The sequence below is a fragment of the Lycorma delicatula genome, chromosome 1, assembly GCF_047948215.1.
Source record: "Lycorma delicatula isolate Av1 chromosome 1, ASM4794821v1, whole genome shotgun sequence".
Taxonomy (NCBI): Eukaryota; Metazoa; Arthropoda; class Insecta; order Hemiptera; family Fulgoridae; genus Lycorma; species Lycorma delicatula.
In genome coordinates, this window is record NC_134455.1 from 138,955,251 (window position 1) to 138,982,336 (window position 27,086).

The 27,086-nt window shown below is 31.9% G+C and overlaps 1 protein-coding gene across 10 annotated transcripts in view; it reads left to right on the forward strand.

The window, feature by feature from the left end:
* Positions 1-27,086, forward strand: part of polybromo (protein) — a 315,452-nt gene that overhangs the window by 16,491 nt on the left and 271,875 nt on the right. For all 10 annotated transcript variants that reach the window (XM_075362328.1, XM_075362291.1, XM_075362318.1 and 7 more), the window contains exon 3: positions 7,095-7,214. In XM_075362328.1, the coding sequence (XP_075218443.1) occupies positions 7,095-7,214 (120 nt within the window). The remainder of the gene's footprint in view (positions 1-7,094; positions 7,215-27,086) is intronic.

Sequence of the window (27,086 nt, forward strand, 5' to 3'; positions counted from 1 at the left end):
ATCTTACCATTAATTGGCCAGTATTTAGTTCTTATCACTGCCAGGAGGCTTGAGGACCTGCATGTAAAGTATTCAAATGAGTTTGAAGTGCTCTCAGCTTAATAACATGATGATCTGATGGAAGTAATATAGGATGCTTGTGATCAGGAAAAATTAATGGGTTTTTTAGCTTGTCTCCGACTCGAAGTATCAATGAAAGGAACCAATGATTTGAGTCTATTACTTACTTCTTTTTTGTTTTTAAGTTTGTCAGAATCTTGAACTAAAGCTTGCTGTGTTTGTTTAATCCATGTTACTTCAGCCTCAGACAAATCTCCAAAAGTTAAATGTCCACTAATTTTATTGAGGGTTTTTACAATTCTTTACAAAGAGCTGTAATCCATAGAAGTTTAGTCTAGCTAGAAAATTTGTCAATTAATTCAAAGTATTTTACAGCTCTTTGTAAAATTAATGGTTCGATTGTAATAGTTTGAATTGGCTGAGGCCAATCATCTTGCTTGTTAGATAACCATAGAGGTCCATTCCATCAAAGGTTACTACTTAGGAGAATTTCAGGTGAAACAGATTGAGAAATGAAGTCAGCTGGATTATCCTGAGATCTTACGTGTTTCCATGTGCAATTTTTCTTCAGTTCTTGAATTTTTGATACTCGATTCCCATCATATGTTTGCCAAGTTCTTGCAGGAGATTTTAACCAATGTAGTATGATGGTAGAATTAGTCCATAAAGTGATTCTTTCAACGTTTATTAAATCTAACCTTCCACATCTTTTGGATGTGGAAGGGTTGGATTTCAGAGAATCCGTGTATTTTGAATAATTGACTAGATATTCCACTTAATATTCGTCTTTCAACAGTCAGTTGATTTAGAATTCATAATCATTCTCTGTAGTTGTTCCATTTAATACACAACGCATCAGGAACCCTCTGATCCCAGCCTAAGTCCTTTATAAGCCTGATTTCTTGCATAAGAAGCTTAGCAGTAATAATTATTGGTGAGACAATTCCAATTGGATCAAACAGTCGAGTTATGTCTGATAAAATAGCACATTTACTGACAACCTCTGGAGGATCAGGTAGGTTTACTTTAAATCAAAAAGTATCTGTTGATGGTTGCCAATATATCCCAAGATCTTGATTACCTTATTATCTGAGTCTTCTATGATGAATCCTGTTCGATATGTTCCTTTGATATATTTTCAAAATAGTTGAGTGGTTAGAGCACCATTTCCGCAGTTCAAAATCTCCACTATTCAATAGATTAAGTAGGTTGGACTGTTGTTTGATTAATTCGTCTAAACAATCTCTGGTTAAGACGTCGTCTATGTAAAAATCTCTGAAGGAAGGAAATAAGATTCTCTAGGAGATGAAGCCTTCCCTTCTTCAGCCAGTTGAAACAAACAAAGGATTATAAAAAATGGAGTCAAAGCAGTACCATAGGTAACAGTTTTCAATCTGTAAGTGTTAATTTTTTTAGTTATATTATTATGCCATACAATTCGTTGTAAATCTTGTTGACTTTCATCTGTAAATATTTTTTGATACATTTGCGTAATGTGTCTGCTGTAAATACATAGGAATGAGTACGAAATGATAGAATTATAGTTATTAAATATGCTGTATAGTTGGGGTCTGTCATAAAGATATCGTTTAAGGAATAATTATTCGAGGTCTTAGCTGATGCGTCAAAAACAATGCATAATCGAGTTGTAGAACTGGATTCTTTAATGACTGGATGATGAGGTAAGTAACAAGTGAGTTCAGGCTCCCTCTCTTCAACTACAGATTCCATTTCATCATTTTTTAAGAAAATCATCGTAACTCACCTCCAAATTGCTGTCTCTGTTGATTTTATACTCCAAAGAATAAAAATGTTTAATGGTGTGTTCCCTTGATCTTCCTAATGATGTCACAGGATCAGCAGAAAAAAGTAATTTGATAATGAATTTACCATCTGACTTTCGTTTAATGTTGGATATATAATGTTGCTCACATGCTTGTTCTTCAAAAGATTTACTGTCATTGCTTGAATTCTCCTCATTTTTCCAAATTGAAGCGATGAGGTCATCTAAATATTCATGCAAAGTGGTACAAGTGGCAGAGGAAGAGAAAGACGTTTATGCACTGTATGGTTTGATACAAACTTGCCACTTGCAACCCAGCCAAAAATCTATTTTGTAAAATTGGAAAATTCTTTCCAAGCTTGATTTGACCTTCTTGTAGAATATCGAAGAATATGTTTGCATGAAGCAGCACATTGACTCGTTTAGATTGAAAGAATTTGTTATCAGCTAATTCCATATCATCTGGTATGTTTAAGTAAGTTTACGGAGGATGTTGGTAAATTTTTAACAATTTTTTGTAAAACTAACATTGTTATATTTTCTTCATAATCGTTTAATCTCGATTTAATTGTAGCATTGACTGAAGCATTTGTTGACATTCCAGTGTTTCCAATTCCAGCAACAGATACCAGGATTTTGGATTGTTTAAGACCTAAAGCTGAAACTAGTGATTGGCTAATGAAATTTGATTGACTACCGCTGTTGAGCAGTGCGCAACATGGATATGGTACACCCTGATTATCTTTTATGAGGATAGTTGCCGTAGCTAGAATAATTTCTTCCCTGTTACTAGAACAAGCCGATATAGAAGGTTCAGTAGCGTCAATCTTAGGTTGCTGTTTCGTGATGTTTGACTACTTTTCTCTATATGAAGAATACTGTGATGATGTTTGTTGCAATATTTGCAACTATGAGGACTCTTTCACTTCAAATTAAGATTTCTGAGTTGCGTGCAGGTAAAGGTTGCATGATTGTCCTTGCAGATTGCACAATGACTATTGCTTTCATGACATGAAATGTTATTTGTGGCTGGGTTAAATTGTGATTTCGGTTGGGTATTTTTAAATGACTGTCCTTTTGAGTTTACTGTTTGATTTTCTTCTCAAATTTCTAAGATCATTATTTCTTTATATAAGAATTGCATTAAATTTTTTAAAGAATACGGTTTAAATTTGGATTCAGATGAATCAGTATTGGTCTCTTTGTTATCATCACTAAGAATATTTATTGCATAATACACCTCCCAGCGACCTCTTGTTTCCGGGCCTAATTTATTTGTAACTAAAAATACTAAGAGTATACTCCATTGATCTGTAGGTTTGTGTAAGTTTTTTAAGGCAGTCAAGTGCTTATTAATGGCGGTTGTATAGGTTCTTTAGTGCGGTGGAATGAGAGGTTTGTCAAGTTTAAAAGTTAGTATTCCTTGTATGTGAGCCTTTATTATTAATCTGGTATTTTTAAATCACTGTTTAAGGAGAGTCCAAGCTGATTCATATTTGTTGGATTGGTTTGTTAGGACATTATTGATTTTACTTACTTTCGATTTCGTAATAATTCAAATGAGGATAACTCAGCTTCTTCGTTTTTGTACTCTGTATCTTTACAAGTAGCCCTAATTTCTGATCGTATGCAGCTAAATTCGGACCAGCAATCTTCAAGTGTCTTTAAACGGGTTTTTAACTCTGAAGGACTATTATTTTCTGAATCGAATGAATCAACTAAAGTTTTAATGCCCGTCAGCCTGCCCTTAATGTATCCATGTTTATGTCGTAACTCAATGAGTTTACCCATAGGAGCATCTGAATGGGAATCATCTAAACGCATGATGAAATTGTAAAAATGTACAAACTTCTAAAAGTTAATATATGAGTACTGAGAATTACAAATAAGGCTTAGTTCCTAATGATTGTAAAGTTACTTATAAAGCAATGATGTCATAATGTGATATACAAAATGAACCATATACTTAATTATAGATTGTTTAAATGATTCAAGAATAGAATTGAATAATGATATGATTATTCAAACGAAAATAAATCTAGCTAATAATTAAATAAAATGAATAACAAGGAATAATATTATGGAATAATACAAGAATTTTATCTTGATAGATTAGCAGTGCTGTGAAAAAGAAAGATAATGCTAAAACTAAAAATTGTTTAATTATACTCGATTAGATGACTAAATGTAGTATTTAAAAGTTAATAACATTATTGCTAAACTGATGGATGCCAGACTGGGTTAGGCAGCTGATAAGGAACAAATAGCATGCTAACATCTCATCCACCAAAAACTTGCATAAAGTTGGTAGTAAATGCTATGTAAAATTTACTTACATAAATATACTAGGTTAATTTGTTTATAACTTACAACTTATATGTGTATAACTTGACAATTTTAACAAAATGAGTATACTTTTGATTTTACTTATTCAAAACGAAAGCAAAGAAACTTAACTATGTGTACTTCTAAGCAAATTCATATTACTGTACATAAAATACAACTAGTGATACATAAACATATGGAAAATACACACAAAATGTTTAATGTTTTTAGTAAAAGTACAAGATACAAGAGAAAGATACAAGTAGTCTATAAGTTAAATAATTATAACTTTATGAAAATAAAAATGTTTATTGCTATAATTGTTTAATTATTTATTTGTATTATTAATGGCTAAATTAAAGGATACATTGTTCATGATGAGTAAGATGAATGGTAGATGATCAGCTGGTATGTAGTAGATGGAATTGGTAGGTTTATACAGTTTTAAATGTTCGTCCAGAAGCATGTTTTTTTTAGTTAGCTCAATTGACTGTTTATGTTTAATTTGTTGCGTCGTTCAGTACTTTGTAAAAATATTTAATAAATAGTTAAATAAATGTTAAAAAAAATTAATTTATAATACTCACTTTCACAAATTAGTCACACAAATCGTGTAGCTCACTAAGAATACAACTTGCTAAAATATTTGTAGATTGATAGATCGGCTTTCATTCAAGTTTGTTCAGACACTTTAAAATCATTTAATTAAGCTTCACCATATAGGATTTAAGCACATTGTTCAATTATGCTTGAATTTTCAAATCACATTGGGGGTCACCAAAAAATGTTAGATATTAGACAATGTGAATATGAAAATAAGATTTACTATTTAATCAGTACATGAAGTTAATTATTAATACACAATTTAACACTTAAATAATAATAACACATTTATATTAGTTAATAGCTAATAATTATAATAATAATAATAATTATAGTTTATAATAATGGTTATAATAGTTAAGAATTGTTTAAATTGCGTTTAGTAATGGTTTGTTCTTTAGAATGGTTTTCCCCTTTACTTAAGTTTAATACAGTGAATAACATTTACGAGTTTAAATCACTTATACAACTGTAGCAGTTCACGGTCAAGGTGTGACTGCCTCTCTCCCACTCACTGCAATGAAAGGTAAAAAGGGAAGGGGAACACACACTCAGTTGAACGCTTAACATATTTTCTTACCTGAGCGTGTTACATATAAATTGGTTCTTATTTTACTATTTACTTACGTTCTGTGTTAAGTAGTATTACTGTTCATTTAATATTATCATTATTAGATGGTTCTTCTCAACAATTCTCAAAATGTTACACTAAATACTGTTATAACATATCTGGATTGTATTTGGCACTCTCACCTTCGTAGTAGTGGGTGAGAGTGTCTGAACTCCAAAGCTTTGGATTTCAGACAGTGATCCTAGTCCTTTTGCCACAAATGGAATGCTGGAGTGCATCCTGAAAGTGTTTATTTTACTGTGTACAGAACTGCCTGCAATTCTGCTTTGAATTTCTTTTATTGCATCAATTCTTTCACCTCCGTGATGTTCAACTTTCAATCGCATGTAGCAGAGTTGTGTAAATGCAGTGGATGAGAAACAACTGCCATGTTGTTTTTCCCCAAAAAACTATTGATTGATGAAAGCAGTATGTGACTTCACATCGGTAAAGAACCAGTCATTCCTGCACCACTTGTATGGATGTATCTTTGTTGTATCCTTTCATAGTCACCTTAGAATATCTTGGTAGAATTCTTCATTAATCTGACCAGGTGAACAGATTTTCTTTGATAGGAAGGTTCTCTTTGATAGGATCCACAACAAGGAAATTATTAAATTTAAAGAAATTGAATTCAGTCGGCAGTGTTCATGAAGTTAAGCTGATGACTTACTAATTTTTTCCCAGACAACAATTGTGTATTTATCTGTGAATTCTCTAGAATATCCAGATCATTCACATGAACCTGTGTCTGGTCCTGCCTACTTCAGACAATTGAGTTTTTATATATTGTTCAGTTAATACATTGACTCATTTTAACTCTATGAACAAAAATAAAAATAGAATTAAATATGCTTATTATATTATTATTAAACAAAAATGAATTAAAAATAATTTTTATGAAAGATGAATAATTTTTTTTTAACAAAAATTGTATAAAATATTTTAATTGAAAAAACCTTTTTGAATCTTTGTTATATTTTTTCGTGGTAAGATTGTTTTTCTAAGTGAAATGTTTATTAAACATTGTGCTTTATTGAAATTGATTTGTCCTTATTCAATTTGGATCCCATATATAATTTTTAGCAAATCTTCATTACCTCTCCAAATTCCTAATATTTTTATTCATTGATTTTTTCTGAATTGTTTAGTTTAAAATTTAAAACATACCATGCTTTTTTGCACACAGAGGGAGATATCTGTAAATGTTGAACAGATTTGCTTGCTTTTATGTAGTTCCTTTGGTTACTCGCATCAGTGTCATTAACTTTATTGATGCCAAAAAATGTTGAAACCCTCCTTTAAGCCCTGTTTTGTAAAAATGTTCATTTTAAATGCAGACAGAAATGTTTTGGTTTGTAAGTTTTGTAAGCCACATGAGATCAGTGCTAGTTAATTAATTCATATAAAATTGAATAAACCATCAATAACTGTGATTGTGTGCATGCACGCGAGTGATGATTTTTTTGGTAAGCCATATCATTTGCTACCTTCTAAAATAAAGAACATTTTCTGCATAAAACAAACATGAAAAATTAGAATATAGTATGTGAAATGACTATTCTTTACTGGTGTTAGTCATACTTTAAATGCTTTACATTCATTTCAGTCATAAAAATGAGGATGGGTAGTGTGAAATAATAAACAGTTAATATTAGGTGTGCTTTAAGTAGAGGTTTTTGTGCTAATTTTTTATTTTTGCTTTGATTTTAGGTGGATGTTATTCATCATTTGTATGATACAATACGTAATCATAAAAAGGATGATGGTTCGTTGTTATGTGATGCATTTATTAGAGCTCCAAAAAGACGCCAAGAACCTGGGTATTATGAGGTATGAAATAAAAATATTTGTTAAAGTTAATGGTGAACTTATAAGTAAAATGTGTGCACCTAAAATTTGGGATCTTCCACATTGTGAAGAGGAAGCTGTTAGATTTTTGCAGGTTAGGTCTAGTAGTGAATGCATCTTCACAAATCAGCTGATTTTGAAGTCGAGAGTTCTAAGGTTCAAATCCTAGTAATGATAGTACTTTTATACAGATTTGTATACTAGATTGTGTTCTTTGGTGGTTGGGTTTCGGTTAACCATACATCTCAGAAATGGTCGACCGAGACCGTATGAGACTACACTTCATTTACATTCATACATTTCATCCTCTGAAGTAATCCTGACGGTGGTTCCGGAGGCTAAACAGAAAATGAAAAAGGTTAGGTTAGGTTAAAAAAAAAGAAGAAAAGTAGGTTAATTTGAATTAACCTAATCATTAATTTCATCTGGAGGTTCCGGGTTTGAGTCCCGGTCAGGCATGGTATTTTCACACACTACAAAAAATTGATTCTTTCATTCTCTGAAGCAATACCTAACATTAGTAGCAGAGGTTAAAAAAAGGGTTAATTTGAATAAATAATTCAATTTCTAGTTTTGTGTTTCTACCTTTTTCCTAACGCATTACAACAGACATCAATTATAGACCTATTATATATAACTTTACAACCATAGTGACGCCGTTTTAATACATAAGTACCAAAACGAGGTTCTTAATTTGTTTTCCTCTTGTTTTATATAATAAAGTATGAAAGCTTTACTCACAATCAAACCCGCCAATTTTAATACTCCTTTTTATTTTTTGTAAAATGTTCTTGTATGGGACCTGAAAATATGTTACTTCTGTTTAACTGAAGTGGAAAATTTTTTACATTAAAAATTACATAGTTGTGAAGATATAAAAATTTTATATAGTTTTGTATTATTAAGAGGAATGATAAGGAGGCTGAAGTTATTCGGCTGTCTCAGAATATTTTTATTTGAACTCTTTAAATAAATTAGTTACAACGTTTTAAGTAAACATGTGTTCCTGAATTTTAGGAACCTTATCTCACGCTTAATTGTAATTATTTAATGTAATTTCATCACATTCCTTTTATTATTTTTACTAGACACATGTATTTTATCTTTAGTGTTAACATTATTAGCACCAGCTTATGTGATATTGGGAAGACTTTTAAGCAACAGCTTTTGCAACATTGGCAAGTATGCTTACCCATATTTTACGTAAAAATTAATTTTAAAATTGTTGAAAAATGCAGTCAGAAGTAAAATTTCATAATTTGACCCTTTAAATTTTGATTTTTGAAGTTTATATTGAATTACAAATTATTGACTGAGTTACTGGTAAATGCTATTTTTTAATTTGGCATCAATTTCATTTATTATGTTTCTTATTGTTAGTTTTATCTTACTTTTATTTTAAAAAGTAACTTAGAAATATTTATAAGAAATTGTTCATTGTTTAGTTCAATCATTCACATTGTTTAATATTATTACTGTAGGTTATACTCATATTACTGTATTTTTGTTGATGTTTACATTTTTTTAAATAGAGCTATTTGGAATGATTTTTATTCGGTTGAAATAGTAATACTAAGAAAATTACATAAAAACCACTCACACGCTTCTTGTTAGTTGTTAAAAGTACCATTTTTAAAAGTAGTACTTTTTATATATTAATTTATCCTTACATTTCAAGGATATTTAAAAATGAAAATAAAGTAATTTATAAAAAATAAAAACTCCAAATAATATTATGAAAATGTTACAAATAATTATATATATTTATTTATTAACTAAAGTAAAAGTATTTACAACAAATAACTATTTCTATTTTTGAAGTCTGTGCCAGCCAACATAAATTAAACATAAAGTTGGTCCCTCAAACAACCGCTAGGCAACTAAACAAGATTCCTACATTAAAATGGGATCTCAAGACCAGATAAGAGAGAGTGTCTTACGATCATATCTCATCTTGAGTTTTGTAAGGCATATATACTTGATAATATATGTACCTAAGCATCTATAAATATTCTTATATCATATTTCTGTACGTCGCATTTTATTGTTGTAAAACTTCTATTACCAATTTTCCATTGTTTGAAGTAGGAATTGTATTATATAGATCATAGGTTTCTTTTTTTTTTCATTTAACTTGTGTTGGCTGGCACCAACTTCAAAAACGATTAATTTTTGTAAATGCTTTTACTTTAGTTAACTCTTTAGTTCTATTTTGTTTGTCGGTTTTTATTTTTTATAAATTATTTTATTTTATTTATTTTTTAAAATTTTTAGTAGTATCTAGTTCCTATATATATATATATATATATATGTATGTTATTTTATAACATATAATATATTATGTTTAATAGATGTATATTATTATGTAATAATTGTAATATTATTATGCACTGCTTAAATGAGGCAGCAACGTTTAAAGTAAAGTTGCCAAGAAAGTATAATCATTTAAGAAAAAATGAGAAAAATGTCATGAATATTTCTGCAAAGACTTCTCATTAACAAGAAGTAGACTGTTACAAATGAGAATGAACAGCAGTTGATTCTTACGGAATGAAAGTGTAGAGAGTCATGCTCATCATTTCGGTTTAATACACAAACATTTGTCAAACAAAACGCAAGAGCAATGTTCTCACTGCCTCAGCTTGATATATGAGGAAGGAAAGTTATTGGAAACTGTACTCATAAAACTTTATGATGAGACTATTGTTCTTAGAATGAAAGATGTTTTATGGTTGCGCAACTATTTCACCAGTTTTTACAACATTCCAAGCGACAAAGGGTTACAGAGATGTCAAATGCAGAATGCTACCTCTAATATTAAGCTGGGCTCTAACTGTTCACAAACTGCAGGGTTCAATTCTTGGCAGATTTATGTTGATCTTAGTTGGGTTAAAATTTTAGAGGGACCCAAATCAGACAAGGTGATACTTGTCTGATTTGGGTCCAAATAAGTTATTAGATCACATGATGAGAAAGCTGTGATAGAAATGATAAGATTGTGTAATCTATCCACTTCATAGGTTTCATTATTGTGTGTAGATATTTCGACAAGATTTGTGAGTACCTGGTTAAAATAAATATTTATATTAACTACAGATTGTTATTTATTGAAAAATGATAATATTTAACTTGCTTCATGAATGGTGAATGTCTGTTGGGAACTTGTATGACTATTTAATATTGCAAAATTAAAATTTTTATTGTAAAATAATTAGAATTTATTATTCTCCAATGTAAATATATATATTATAATTTTGCAATTAGGTATAATATACTTTTTCACCATTTTATATAAATATTAATGTAGGTTTAATATCTACATGGAAAGTAGGCAAGAAAAAAAATGAATGAATGTTTAAGGAAGAAAAATAGAAAAAGAAATGCCATGAATATTTCTACAGAGACTAAACAACAATAATAAGACTGTTATATTGATATCCTAGTCATACAAGGAACAAAGTGACAGGTTATTGGTGTGAGCAGCCAGCGACTAAGGTTGTAGAGCCATTTGGTTTTTTTAGTATTTTTCCTAAGATTATAATCGGATTTGGACCCAATTTTTACGGGTCCATTCCAAAAGTATATTCTTTTGATTAAAAATAATTAATCAAAATTGGTTTTCAAACTCTGGAGATATTGTGTAATATGCATTAAAAAAAAAAATGTATAGTCGAATTCATAACCTTTTCCTTTTTTGAACTCTGTTTAAAAGAAACATTCAGGAACATCATTCCCTGTAGAGCTGAATATATTCGTTGTTATGGTTGCTGTATTTGTTAAATTAAATGAAAGAGTTCATCATAGTATTCACTTATTCACTAAAAGTGGTGTGGATGAACTGTGATGTCAAGTTATATGTGGTGATTTGGCTACTACATGTTTTGGAGAAGCAGATAATAATATCATTGTATATTTATTAAATTAGTATCTGAGAACAGTTTTTAATACCTGATGAGGTTTATTATGCAAATGAAAAGGGCTTGTAATGATTTTGCTTATCTAACTGGTTTCTCTATTGCTAACCTTACTTTATTTACATGACAAAGAGTCTAAAGTGAATCTGATATGGTGAGATCTTTTAAGTTGTTTGTCAGTAAAGGTCATGTTTGGGAAAAATCCTTTTATAGTTTTTTTTTATAGTTTCTTCTTGACTTGGTTGCCTTTTTAATCCTATTCTCCATTCCTCTGTTTTGTGATAATCTTTTAACATGAACTTATATACTAAACTCTGTATTCTCAGTTCATTGTTTTATATATTGCAGTCTTTTTTTTCTTTTGCAGATTTTACCTTCCAATGATGATTTTTTTTACATGTTTTAATTTTATTTATTATATCCATTTTATTATATCAATTTTATTTATTTATATACAGATATTGAACAGAATTTTAGAACTAGAAGATTAATTACAAAAGAAAAGGTCAATAAGGAATAATTTCCTAAATTGGGTAAAAATCCAAGCTTAGGAAACAAGCTTCAAATAATTAATTTGTTTCAATTAATACATTATCCTTTTTTAGAGTAAACTGTAGTGTTTAGAATTATATGAATATAGTTTATTAAACTTGAAGCAATAAGAATTTAAATATAAACTTTCGAAAACAAAATAAAAATACAAGGTGTATTTTTAAAGTAAGATCTGTTTTGAAATAAAAACAAAACTGAAAAATATGAACAAACTACTAGGCATAGAATTTGCATTATTTACTACTTTTCTATATAGCTGTCTTCAACACATTTTTTGTAGCATTTCAGTAGCTTTGTAATTCCTTCAAGCCACTGCTGATTTAAACCATGCTGTAATACCATTTCTCAACTTTTTGTCATCCCCAACAGGGAGTCTTATTCTTTAAGATTTTGGGGGTTTGGCATCCCTAGCCTCTGCAGTTTTTCTTCCCACTACACACAAAGTTGCAGAGCACTTTACACTATACAGTTATATTTCACCAAGAACATTACACAAATTAAAACATGTACTTGTAAATAACTACACAACATCCTACACTGTTTTTTCTTCCATTTACATGCAGTAGTGTTGCAACATCTTACAAAACAAAACCATAATCCAAGGTGGAAACTATTGTGCCGTTGGGTGAATGGCTCTACATAGTGAGTCTTGAACGATGTCCTCTGGGCACCTGGATGAACCCAGTTGTATTTAGCTCTAGCTCCAATACGCATGCATTCTGCTGGAGTGGTCTGTTATATTGCTGGTACTCTTGGGACCAAAATTACTAATCCACAAAGAATAACATGATGGTTGTTGATCTATCTGAAAAGCCACCAAAACTTGTTTGGTGAAAAGGCCTTGGTCTGCTTTGTCTGACGAGGATAATAGTCCTGCAGAAGATAATACATGAAATTCTGATGCATTAAGTCTAAAATATATAAATATTCATTTTAAAAATTTTCATACAAATTCCACCACTGTCTTTAATAGTAGGAGACGTTAATGCCCACCATATTTCATGGGCTCATCAGTCTGCTGTTCTAATTTGATAAACAGAATGAGGTAAGACTTAAACCTCTTGTCTACTGAATAGATGAATCATACACATTCATGTCCTTATTGTCTAGTACATTTTCCAACATCTATCTCTCCTTATGCTCACCTAGACTACTGTTTCATCTTAATCGGTCTGTTTGTGATGACTTTTACAGCAGTGACCACAGGCCAATTATTATTGCTTTTTGTGTTGACCACGAGGTTAACAAAAGGTCACATAGATGGATTATTGAAAAAGAAAATTGGAACAGTTACCATAAAGCCTTCCCATCAAAGTATGACGGTAGTGCAGACACCCTTGATCAACTTACCTCTTTTATGTTCCTGATACTTGAGAATGCTGACAGATATATTTCACAAACATTTGACGAAACACTAGACATCCTTCGCTGATTGGTGGAATGATGACTGCAAAAACACTGCAAGCATGCACAAGCACAATGCTTGCATGACTGCAAGCATTGTGCAAATTTAACTGCAGGCCTACAAATGAACATCTGAATTTGTGCTGTGAGGCTAGAGCGATGTTTCATCAGGTATTCTTAGATGTTAAGAGGAAGTCATGAATGAAATATGTGGACACCATCTCATGCACTATTTCCACATCAGCTGTGTGGAAAAAGCTTTGTGCAATTTGCAGATCACCAAAACAATCTATTCTCGGACTCATTCACAAAGGAGAACTCTTTTCATCATCTTTAGCAGTGGCAACTTACTTGGCAGAATGTTCCCATTTGGTGTCTCTCACTTCATCATACACTAATGAATTTCGGAGGTACAAGATAAAAATGGAAATATTATCATTAAATGTTGGTGATTCTGTTGAATTAAATGCTCCATTTGCATTCTACAAGTTGTCAACACGGACTAAAAAACTCACATGACAACACCTCCTGTGGATCTGACAAATATGTCTTGGTATGCTCTCACACCTTCTCAATTCAGCACTACAATACCTATTGTTTATTGATAATGGCTTATTCTCTGCACAAGTCTTCTCACTCATCTGGTCAGAAGCTGTTGTTGTACCAGTACTTAAAACCTGGTAAAGACAAAGCATGCCCTTTAAGCTACTGCCCTATCTCCTTGACAAGCATTTAATGCATACGGATGGAAAGAATGGTGAACTGTTTACATGATACTTAAAGAGGCCTTACATGGATCTAAAAAAAAAAGGGTACTTACATGATCTTTTATCTATAGAGCAGTGTGGTTTCCTTGGCAGAAATCTTCCATTTGACCATTTAGTCTCACTGGAAGCAGCTATTCAAAAGGCATTCCTACTCTGCCAGTTTCGCATTGCTATCTTCTTTGTATCAGGAAGGTATGCGACACAGCCTGGCGATGTGTATTCTAAACATCCTTAAAGAACAGGGAGTCATTGACAGTATGCTTTTATTAGGGGGTTCTTAAATGACCGATCTTTTGTGTTCATGTTGTAGATTCTTTATCAGGTAGTGTCACCTTGAAGAATGGAGTGCCTCAAAAGAGTGTATTAAGTGCCACCTGGTTTGCAACAGCCATCAGCAATGTTACCAAATGTGTGCAGCCATCATTTCATGTTTGTTTGATCCTTTTATTTCACAAATCTTTTTCAGTAGAGAGTTAATTGCTATCTCTCCTGATATTAAGTTTTTAGGTTTATTTTTTGATAGCCGTATTACACGGCCAAACACATCAAACAATTAAAAAGAAATCTTCCAAACTTCTAGTATGCTGTGAGTCCTTAGCAATACTAATTGGGAAGCTGTTTGGTCATGTATGTTGCGTTTTTATAATTCCTTAATTCATTCCCGTTTAGATTATGGTTGTGTCGCCTACTCTTCAGTGCGTCATACTGTGCTGAATATGTTAGATGCTGTACATCATGCTTTTCTTCATCTTGCTACAGCTGTTTTTAGATCAAGCCCCATCACTAGCATACTTGTTTGAGTGAGGTAAACCATTACTTTGTGATAGACGTGACCCTTCTATCATCTTATTTTGCTCATCTTAAAGGGCAACCGAATCACCCGGCTTTTACCACAGTTCTTGCAAATCTTAATTTAGAAAGATATGACGATCATCCACATTATACTGCATCTGTAGGTGTTGATATTTACTGCACCTTCTAAATTTTGGCGCACCTTCTATTTTTTCCAACTTATTCTTTTTCATATCCTCCGTGGAGAATCAACGCCATAAATTTTATTTTTGACCTTATCATATACAATAAAGAAATCAACAACCCCAATTGTCTTTCAGCAAATGTTTTACCAACTTCTCTCCAATACAAATTGAGATGCACTAGTATACACAGTTGGATCAAAACAGAATGATACCATTGGATGCGCATTTGTTGTTACAGTGTATGTAATGTCTAAAGGTGGGTCTTTAGTACACTATGGGATCTCTTCCACTGCCCTTAACATCACTCAGCGATTTCTCCATCCACCAGCAACCAAAGTCGTGTATTTCAAGTCGCATCAATTAATTTCCAATGACTTTTACCATATAATTATGACGTCACCATTACAGTAACAAAATATGTTCTGGTAATTTGTTATTACAACTAAAATTATTATTTTATTCAAGATGTATATAAGTAATTTATTTATTTATTTATTGAAAGTACGAGGTGCGACAATAAAGTAATGAGACTGATTTTTCTTTGCAAGATGTGGCAACCCTGCAGCTTGCGTAGGCACACCATCTTAGACCTTCGTCTATAAGCTACTTCTAGTCCAAGCGGCACATTGATGCAACTGCTCAGTCGTGAGTTATACTGCAATAAGTGAACACATGATTGTGTCTCTCATCACAGAAATGAAACCGCAAAATATTGCGCAACGGTATGCCATTTCTTTTTGCGTTAAATTGGGTGAAAACGTGACGACAACTTATGGTAAGCTTCAGAAGGCTTTTGGAGAGGAGGTTATGTCAAGCGCTCAAGTTTTTCGGTGGCATAAAATTTTTAGTGAAGGCAGAACGAATGTTGAACATGAAGACCGCACTGGACGACCATCAACCTCACAGACAGATGTCAACTTGACCAGGGTGTGTGAAATCTTACAATCTGATCGAAGATTATCCGTGAAAATGATTGCAAAAGAACTCAACATCAATCGAGAAACTGTTTGTCTAATATTAACTGAAGATCTTGGTATGAGAAAGATTTGTGCAAAAATGGTCCCCAAAAATCTCACACAACAACAGCGAGAAACACGGAAAAATGTGGCAGCCGATCTGTTAGAGCAAACGGAAATCAATCCAGATTTGTTGAGCCGTGCTATTACTGGTGATGAAGGTTGGTTTTTTCAATACGATCCAGAGACAAAACGCCAAAGTTCGCAATGGTGCTCAAACGGATCACCCAGACCAAAAAAAGCTTGCATGTCAAAGTCAAAAGTGAAATGCATGCTTGTGTGCTTCTTCGATTCCAAGGGAATTTTTCATAAAGAGTGGGTGCCTTTTGGACAAACAGTTAACCAATATTTCTACAAAGAAACTTTAGAAAGACTTTGTAAATGAGTTCTTTGTGTCCGTGCCAACATTGCTGATAATTGGATTCTGCATCACGATAATGCACCATCCCATACTGCTCTGTCAGTACAGCAATTTTTAACCTCAAAACAAAATTCAATACTACCACAACCACCTTATTCACCAGATATCGATCCGTGCGACTTTTTTCTATTTCCAAGAGTCAAAATAGCGGTCAAGGGACATCATTTTAAAACAATACAAGATGTCCAAAAAGCTGTGACGAGGGTCTTGGAAGATATTACAGAAGATGAGTTCCAGAAATGTTACCATCAATGGAATAAGTGTGTGCAATCAGAGGGGAACTACTTTGAAGGAGACAACATTAAACATGACTAAAACGGTAAGCAAAATTTTTTTTCACATCAGTCTCATTACTTTATTGTCGCACCTCGTATATGTTTTTTCAAGTTTGTTAAACTAAGGTTTTGCTATAAATAAAGAGTAATGATGACATAATACAAAAGTGTATAAAATGAGTTGTTTATTTATTAATGGCTCTATATAATATTATGGATTTTCTTTGACTTAGAGTAGTTATTTACAAAAATTATTTCTAAACAGCATGTATGTACAAATAACTAATATTCTTTTGAGTTTTGCATGTTTACAAAACTACAAAATAATAATATTAGATTGTACAAAAAAAATACATAATTAAATAATGTGTTAAAGAAACGTGAGTAAAAGTAATATAATTATTATAATTATTAAATTTATTCTAAAAAAAAATTATGAATACTACAGAGATATTAAAGTTCATACTATGATAAACGTAAAATTAATTTAATAAATTAAAACTTTAATTTGTACTATATTTTATAAATGTAAAAGGTAAAATGATTTTACACAATAATTTATGGAGTAGTTCAAACAGATAAATAGATATAGTGGTATAAATAAATAACACATGAATTAAATAATAATTAAATGACAAATTTAAATAAATAAATAATAACAAAAATAAATGAACGTGATAGAATGAACAGTTATAAAAAAATAAAAACTATAATAAATACAAGTCTGTATCATTCTGAGACCTTACTACTGTCATAACCAGTAGCATGTGTTCCACATGCTGGGTTATAGGAGTTGTATAGAGGCAGCTTGTAGAGGGACCCGCCTTTAGATTTTAAATATGCTGTAATGGTAGAATCTACATATTTGGTCTACCTAGTATTACAAGAGTCTTTACTGCTAAACTGTACGCAGTCAATAAGGCTTTGAATATCATAAATCCAAAATACTGTCATATCCTTATTTGCAGTGAGTCTTGTAGTGCTCTTCTTTAAGCTTTAGAAGATTTGTACTCTAGACATCCTATCATCACTGAAATCTACAATGCAATCGCTGAGTTGAACTATCTCTATATACAAGTGAGTTTCTGCTGGATCCCTAGCCACATGGGAATTCAAAGTAATGAATGTCCAGGTTCTGCTGCTAAGGTCACATGTAGTCAACCATCTTTCACTACTCATGTGACTGCATCCAACTTTATGAATTGTGTAAAACACACTCTTCGAGCAAGTGGCAAGGTGACTGGACTGCTTCAGTGGATAAATAAACTATGGCACATCAAAGATACTGTATTGCCATGGAACTGTCATGCAGAAAAATTCATCAAGAGGAAGTGGTTCTCTGCCAATTGCAGTTAAGATGTAGCAGAGTCACTCACAGGTATCTCACATCAGCAATGTTATGTGTACAGTGCAACTGCCATGTAGCTGTTCATCACATCCTTATTGGTTGCATATATTTTGTGGCATTGCGTTGTAAATTTAAATTGCCCAGAAACATTCATAAAATTCTGAGTTATGATATGGAAGTTTTACACTGGATGTTTCTCATTTTACAACATATTAGTGTTACATATAAAATTTAATGTTTTTGTGTATGTATTTTGTACTGGGAAGAATTTGTTAATGTAGTTGTTTTTTCTTTTAATTGTTATAATTTGTTATTGTGTTATCTGAGAAGGTACCCTTCACATCCCTCTTGTTTTTTATTTTATTTTTGTGATTTTTAAATAAATTTATCTTATTGTTAAGATTCCAACTGTGCTATTAGTTTTAACTTTTTAGTTGTATTTTATCTTGTTATTAGTTGTAAGTTTTAGTTTTTTTATATTTCTATTGTAATCTAGTTTTAGTTTTTTGTCTGTGTTTGTTGGAACAAACGTAATATGTTTGTTCCAACAAAAATAAAATAAAATAATTGTGGGCAGATAAATCAGGGATGTAAAGTGGAGGATTTAAGATTTTCCAACAAAGTTTTTGAGTTGCCTTATTGTCTAATTTGCTATGTATGGCAGGCGTATCATGCAAAAATAAAATTCCTTGAGATACCATCCCACATCTTTTTTATATCTCTTCTAAGATTTTTTAACATTTCGCAATATGTATTGTTAATGTATTCATAGTAGTTCCCCGATTACTAAATTTGACAAGCAAAACATTTTGTTCTTAAACAGTAGCCATAAGTTTCTTTACCAAATGTTTTTGTTTGAAATTCTTCGGTCTAGTAGGAGATGAATGCCACCATTACATTGACTGCTGCTTTGTCTTGATCCTTTGAATAAGAAATCCAGATTTCATCTCCAGTAACAAAACAGTCAAATAATTTAAAACCTCTTCATTTTCGTAATACTGCAAAAATTCATGCGCTGCAGCAAGATGTGTGCCTGTTAACATCTTCAGCATCCATCTGGAACACAATCTTTTGCAGCCCAATTATCCAGTCAAAATTTTACTAAAAAAATGATTGTGAAACATCAGGAATCATCAAAGACAGTTGTGGCACAGTGAAGTGCCGGTTTTATCAAATCTCTAGTGATAGAAATCTCAAATTTGCATAGCTTGCAGTATTTTAGTAGATGTTTGTGGCAAATAAAAAAGTTTCTTTTGTATTATACTAATAAAAAAGGTATAACCTCTCAAACCCCCTCTATGAATCATGAGACCTTGTCGATGGTGAGGGGGTTTGAGTGCAAAGTGATACAGAGTAGCTGGTCAGAAGGTGCAACCATAGAGAGGTATCTGTTGAGAGCCAGACTGAGGAATGATTCCTGAAAGAGGGCAGCAGCTCCTTCAGTAGTTAGTCAGTAGTAAGGGCGTAAGTCAGGATGACTGAAATAGCCATATCAACATCATTCAATCTCAGACTACTGCGCAGTTGAAAGCAATGGAAAACTACAGCTGCTTTTTTTCCAAGAAAATGTAGCTCTCTACATTTTCAATTAACAAAGATGGAGGCGGCTTCCTTGGTAAAGTATTCCGGAGATAAACTAGTCCCCTGTTCGGATTTCCGCGTGGGAACTACTAAGGAAAGGGTCACCAGAAAATTAAAAAATAACATTATACGAATCGAAGCGTGGAATGTAGATGTCTAAAAAAGGTTGGTAGGTTAGAAAATTTAAAGAGGGAAATGGATAGGATAAATGTAGATGTAGTAGGAATTAGCAAGGTTCGGTAGGAAGAGGAACTAGCTTCAAATAATGGGCAGACAGGAGTAGGTTTTATAATGAACAAGAAGATAAGGAAAAGAGTAGAGTATTTCAAAATACATAACGATAGAATCCTATGATTATAATAAGGATAAAATTGAAACCTAAATCAACAACGATTGTTAATGTCTATATGCCTACAAGCACCCATGATAATGATGATGAGATAGAGTGTGTATACGAAGAAATTGACAAAGCAATTAAACACATAAAAGGGGATGAAAATTTAATAATATAATATATTTGGAGATTGGAATGCAAGCATTGGCAAAGGCAAGAAAGGAGATATAGTGGGTGAATACGGGCTGGGCAAAAAGAATGAAAAGGCGACTGACTTATAGAGTTTTACATAAAGTATCATTTAGTAATTGCCAACTCCCAGTTTAAAAATAATTAATAGAAGAATATACACATGGAAAAAGCTAGGTGATACTGCAAGGTATTAGATAGATTATATCATGGTTAGCAGAGGTTTAGAAATCAACTCGTCGACTGCAAAACTTACCCTGGAGCAGACATTGATAGCAACCATAATGTAGTGATAATGAAATGTAGATTGGGGTTTAAAAACCTGAAGAAAAGGTGTTGGATGAATCTGTGGAATTTAGAGAAGCTTGAGGAAGAGGTGGTAAAGAAGATTTTTTAGGAACACATTTCAAGAGGTCTGAGTAAAAATGATAAGATAGAAAATGTAGATGAAGAATGGGAGAATGTTAAAAAGGAAATTCTTAAATCAGCAGAAGTGAACCAGAGAACTGGTAGAAAACCCTGGATTTCAGATGATATGTTGCAGCTGATGGATGAACGTAGAAAATATAAGACTGCTAGTGATGAAGAAAGTAAAAGGAACTATCGACAGTTAAGAAATACTATAAACAGGAAGTGCAAATTAGCGAAAGAAGAATGGATTAAAGAAAAGTGTTCAGAAGTGGAAAGGGAAATGAACATTTGTAAAATAGATGGAGCATAAGGAAAGTTAAGGAAACTTTTTGGGGTACATAAATTAAAATGTAATATGTTAAACAAATATGGTACACCGATTTATAATACAAAAGGCAAAGTCGATAGGTGAGTGGAATGTATTGAAGAGTTATACAGAGGAAATGAATTAGAAAATGGTGTTATAGAGGAAGAAGAGGAAGTCGGAAGAAAGGGGAGAAACAATATTGAGATCTGAATTTAAGAGAGCATCAAAAGATTTGAATGGCAGAAAGGCACCTGGAATAGACGGAATACCTGTTGAATTACTGCGCAGTGCAGGTGAGGAAGCAATTGATAGATTATACAAACTGGTGAGTAATATTTATGAAAAAAGGGAATTCCCATCAAAAAGAGTGTTATAGTCATGTTACCAAAGAAAGCAGGAGCAGATAAGTGTGAAGAATGCAGAACAATTAGCTTAACTAGTCATGCATTAAAAATCTTAACTAGAATTTTGTACAGAAAGACTGAGAACAAAGTGGAAGAAGTATTAGGAGAAGACCAATTTGGCTTCAGGAAAAGTATAGGGACAAGGGAAGCAATGTTAGGGCTCTGATTAATAGTAGAAGGAAGATTAAAGAAAAACAAAGCAACATATTTGGCATTTATAGACCATTTGATAACATAGATTGGAATAAAATGTTTAACATTTAAAAAAAATTAGGGTTCAAATACAGAGATACAAGAATGATCCTAAAATTTACAGGAACCATACAACAACAGTAATAATTGAAGAATATAAGAAAGAAGCCATAATAAGAAATGGACTTCGACAAGGATGTTCCCTATCCCAGTTACTTTTTAATCTTTATGTAGAACTAGCAGTTAATGATGTTAAAGAACAATTTAGATCTGGAGTAACAGTACAAGGTGAAAAGATAATGATGCAACAAATCAAAATGATAAAGATGATTTAGTAATTCTAGCTTAGAGTAAAAAAGATTTAGAAGAAACAATGAACAGCATGGATGAAGTCCTACACAAGAACTACAGCATGTAAACAAATAAGAAAAAAATGAAAGTAATGAAATGTAGTAGAAATAACGAAGATTGACCACTGAATGTAAAAATAGAAAAAGAAAAGATTATGGAGGTAGAAGAATTTTGTTATTTGGGAAGTAGAATTACTAAAGATGGACGAAGCAGAAGCGATATAAAATGCCGAATAGCACAGGCAAAACGAGTTTTCAGTCAGAAATATAATTTGTTTACATCAAAAATTAATTCAAATGTCAGGAAAAGATTTTTGAAAGTATACGTTTGGAGTGTCGCTTTTTATGGAAGTGAAACTTGGACGATCGGAGTACCTGAGAAGAAAAGATTAGAAGCTTTTGAAATGCGGTGCTATAGGAGAATGTTAAAAATCAAGTGGGTGGATAAAGTGACAAATGAAGAGGTGTTGCGGCAAATAGATGAAGAAAGAAGCATTTGGAAAAATATAGTTAAAAGAAGAGATAGACTTACAGGCCACATATTATGGCATCCTGGAATAGTCGCATTAATATTAGACGGTCAGGTAGAAGGAAAAAATTGTGCAGGCAGACAACCTTTGGAATATGTAAAACAAATTATTAGGGATGTAGGATGTAGGGGTATACCAAAATGAAACAACTAGCACTAGAAAGGGAATCTTGGAGAGCTGCATCAAACCAGTCAAATGGTTGAAGACAAAAAAATACCTCTCAAAAATCATGAAAAACTTGTTAAAAGCGATACCAATTTGAGTTACTAAATAAGTGCTCCAAGGGGGTTTCTTGTTTTCTTTGCACTTTACTTTTTTATATATTTTTTTAATGTAGCGCCTATGTTGAAGTTGATGTTATCAATATTTTTAAAATAGTTTTTTAAAATTATTAATGATAGGGCGTAATTTAATGATAACTTAACCAATACCTGTAACCTAATTCAATTTTGATTCATAAATCCTTATTAAACTTACCCAAATTGAGATTTCAATGATTAGCCTACATCTTTTTTCAAGAATTCATTTTTATTTTTATATTAGTTTATTTTTCTAAACACTGACGAAGAAAAAATAAATTGTAGTAAAATTTTAATTATTCTTTAGTGAAGTAGGCTGTTTTTGTAGCAATGAAAGTTTATTATTTAGTATTGTTAACCAACAGCAGTGATATCTCTTCTGAGAAAAAATATTTTTGCAACAGTTAACATAAAAGACTTTCCAGGAACTAAATTTAAATTTGGAAAAATGTATTCTTTAAGACCATGCATTAATGTTATTTATCTTAAGGTTTTCTTAACTGTTTTTTTAGAGTTCTCAAAGGGTCACAACCGAATTGTCCATACAGGTTACTGAATTTTGACAAAAACATTTTTTCAGGATATTTACAAACAATAGTGACATCTGAATTACACGTAAGAAAATAATTTGTTGGTTTTCATCACCAAATTAACAAATTTTAATGAATTCTTTTGGCACTGTACCATACACATGACACTTCATTCACATAAATTCCTATGGAACGTTGTTCTTCCATCGCTTTATGTGAAATTACTTGAAAATAATGTAAAAATTTAACAGATTTAAAAATTTTCAAACATAATATTATTAAGTAAAATTTATTTATTTAATAAACACTTCCAAACACAGGATGAAATTTGAGACACTGTAAAGATGTGAACAGGTCACCGACTAATGTCAGTGACATTAGTCACTGTCCAGTCTGTAACTGCAAAGCTTAAATGAGCATGCTGCAACAAGAATTTTTCCTGACGATTGGAAATGACTTCAAATGCTGTTATAATATGAACACTGCTGTTGAATGGTTCAAACAAGTCTATTTCAACTATAGTAATAAGTATGAAAATATTAAAATACCAAGAAGACAAGAAACCCCCCTTGGAGCACTTATTTAGCGAGTCAAAATGATATCACTTTTAATAGGTTTTTATGATTTTTGATTATTTATAACTTTTTTATTAGTACAATACACAAGAAACTTTTTTATTTGCCATAAATATCTACAAAAAAACACTGTAAGTTGTGGAAATTTGAGATTTTTATCACCAGCCCCATCAGAGTTATTAGAAGCCAAAATTTGAATTTAAATAAAATTAGTTTTCAAAAATTCATAAACATTTAGAGGTAAGTATATCACCATTAATATTATTTATGTTAAAACTACTAACATATACTTAAATATAAAAAAATAATTCAAACTGTTTATGCCATCCCTGCCTCTTGAAAAAATTACCAAAATTAAAATTTCACCGTTTTTCAGAATTTTACTGGTAGTTTTCTCATATAAAGAAGAGAGATAGGTAAATAAATCGCTGGATCTTGACAAAATATGAATAAATTCCTTTTTGTTTTATCCTTCCAGGACCAATAGTTTTTTAGTTATGATTTTTTCCGTAAACCCTTATAAAAATAGGTGTGGACACCGTAACAAAAATGGCTGCCAGAGGAAAACTGGTTAGATAAAAAATAAAAAAATATTGTTAAGTTCCTGAGACATATAGGGAACAAGTGAGTAGGTTCTAATTTTTTTTGAATTGGTCAAGCAACCAGCTTTGGGTCACTTCAAATGGATTAACCGGGTTGTATAATCATGACTAACCATTATTTTATATTCTTGGTTATTGAAATCATCTACTAAGAATTTTTGCCTATGTAGACATGTTTTAGTCTGCTTCTTAACATTACCTGAGGTTTGTTGTTGACACAATTATCTCTGCCGGAGATATTTGTGAATTCAAACTTAATTAACTCAGACTTCACAGCCTTGCAACAAGTTTTATGTTATATTTTTTTTTTTTTGTTATGATAAAACTGTTCAGCAAAAATCGAACAATTTTTTCCTCAGCATTTAAATGTGTGTGTTGTAAATAGCATTATTCTTTTTCGTAACCAATTTAACAATGAACTTGATTTTTGTTACTTTTGAAATGGTTTGCACTTCAGCTAGTTTTAATCTTCTTTTTTCCTTAGATGTGTGAGGAAAAATACATTCAGATTTTCCCACCTACTTAGATGGAGGAAGTTATTTATTCAAAAATATTTTAATTTACTGACTAAATCAGTTGTATAAAATCTATTACAGTTTTTTATTTGCTTAGTACAGTGACATCCTGATAAATACCATTTGATCGTATGAGATTTTCTGTTACATCTTGTGTATTTGAATTGTACCAGTTTTTGAGTGAAGTATTTTTAATGAGATACTTTTTCAAATATTAAAACCTCAGTGTGACAACAACATCTCGACCTGTAGTTAGCATGAATATACAGAAGAAGGAAGCAAAAAATTATGGATAGTTAAAGAAAGCAGGAACAAATAAATGTATGAAATATCACACCATCAGATTAACATTGCATTCACTGAAAATACTAACTGTAATAGTTTACTGTGACAAATAGAATGCACGGTAGAAGGTGACTTAATAGGTGAACACTTGTGTGGTTTTTGAAATCATGGGTGTAAGAGGGTCCTATTGTGGCAAGAGAGATCAGATTAATCTTAGAGATTGAGCATAAAAAGAATAAAATCCTGTATCTGTGATTTGTAGATCTAGAGAAACCATTTGACAATAAGCCAATGTGAAAAGGAATAAGTTATTAGAATTAAAAGAAAATTTTAGCTTAAATATAGCGAAAGAAAGAGTTGTTTATAATCTGTACAAGAACCAGGTGGCAGTCATAACGGTGGTATGATGTAGTAGATGAAGGAAAACAAGCTCATTGAACTTGGAAGTAGAATATAAAATATAAAAAGTCTTTTATTATTTTTTTCTACATAGTAATACATTATGCAGATCTCATCAGGAATGGGTGAATATGTTGCTTCACAGATAAAAAGGAACTGCCCCAGCATTTGCCTAGATAGATGAAGAGAAACCTCAGTAAAATTTTTACCAAAGTAGTAGCACAAAGTACAAAATTAATTATAAGATAAAAAATAGAATGATTAAAATCTGTATTGAATATTTTAAATATAAATGTATAAAATAATATACAATTAAGATATCTGTATAAAAAGTAAGTACAAAATAAAAATTGAAATCACAATTGAGAAGGTGTTAATGAAAATTATTTAAGATATATATATATATATATATATCTTTATACATAAAAATGTTAAGTTCGTTTGTGTAGGCTTCAAAAACTCAAAATGTTCTGCACCGATTGAGCTCAAATTTTAGCACAATATATAACCCGCATCAAAGATTGTTCTAATTTTCGCGTCAGTCACATACCCACGACCGCGAGAAAACACTTTTTTTATAGGTCAGCTGTGTACCAGTGACCGCGGCATCTGCCGGAAGTGAGAGGAACACTTGCCATACTAGCTAACGACAACCGCAGTCACATGTGAAACAATACCTGTTCCCAATTACATTGTTTATTAACAAAAAAAAATAATAAGTCTCCACTTGCAGCTGATTCAGATTAGTATACAATCTGAATTAAATATTCACTTTAATCGAGGTACTTTTGTGTGATCGTGTCGTGATTGAGCTGCGCCTTTCACCAAGCTCTGAATTTATTAGAAAACGACCAACAGTGGGATATATGCATTAATGACGCGTGCAACACTGCACATCCAAACCAAATTCGCGCATTATATTGACCGGTTGCTTCCCTTCATCTCCCACAGAGTTATGGGAAAGATATCGATCGCATATGGCTGAGGATATTTTGCATAGAGTACGCCTAGAAAATACCAATATGACCATGTAATTTACAGAAGGCATTTTCAACGAAGCATTGGTAAATATTGAAGACAAGTGCTTAGCTATTGCAAATAAAGTTATTAGTCAGTTGGGAATGCCAGGACCCACCCAAGCTGCGATTGCTTCATTTGATGTGGATTTACGCCGTGAACAGAGTTACAACATTGGTGATCTTCAGTCATATGTTCAATCAAACATTCCCAAATTAACGCGTGAACAGAAAGGCATTTATGATCGCATAATGCAAATGATAAACGACGGAGTTGGTGGGGGGGGGGGGGGACCTTTTTCTTGGATGCGAAGGAGGAACTGGGAAATATTCCTCATTAGATTGATTCTAGCAACGGTTTGATAAAAAAATGACAATTTTCTTGTTGCGGAATATTAATCAGCCAAAACTCTGCAACGGCACATGACTTGCAGTTAAGAAATTGATGAATAACGTAGTGGAAGCAACAATTTTAACGGGGCCTTTCAAAGGTGAAGATGTTCCTTGAATACCCATGATCCTGACCGATATACCATTTTAATTTAGAAGATTGCAATTCCCAATTTGATTGGCATTTGCAATCACAATCAATAAAGCTCAAGGTCAATCTTTAGAATTGTGCGGTTTAGATTTAGATGCGGATTGCTTCTCACATGGGCAA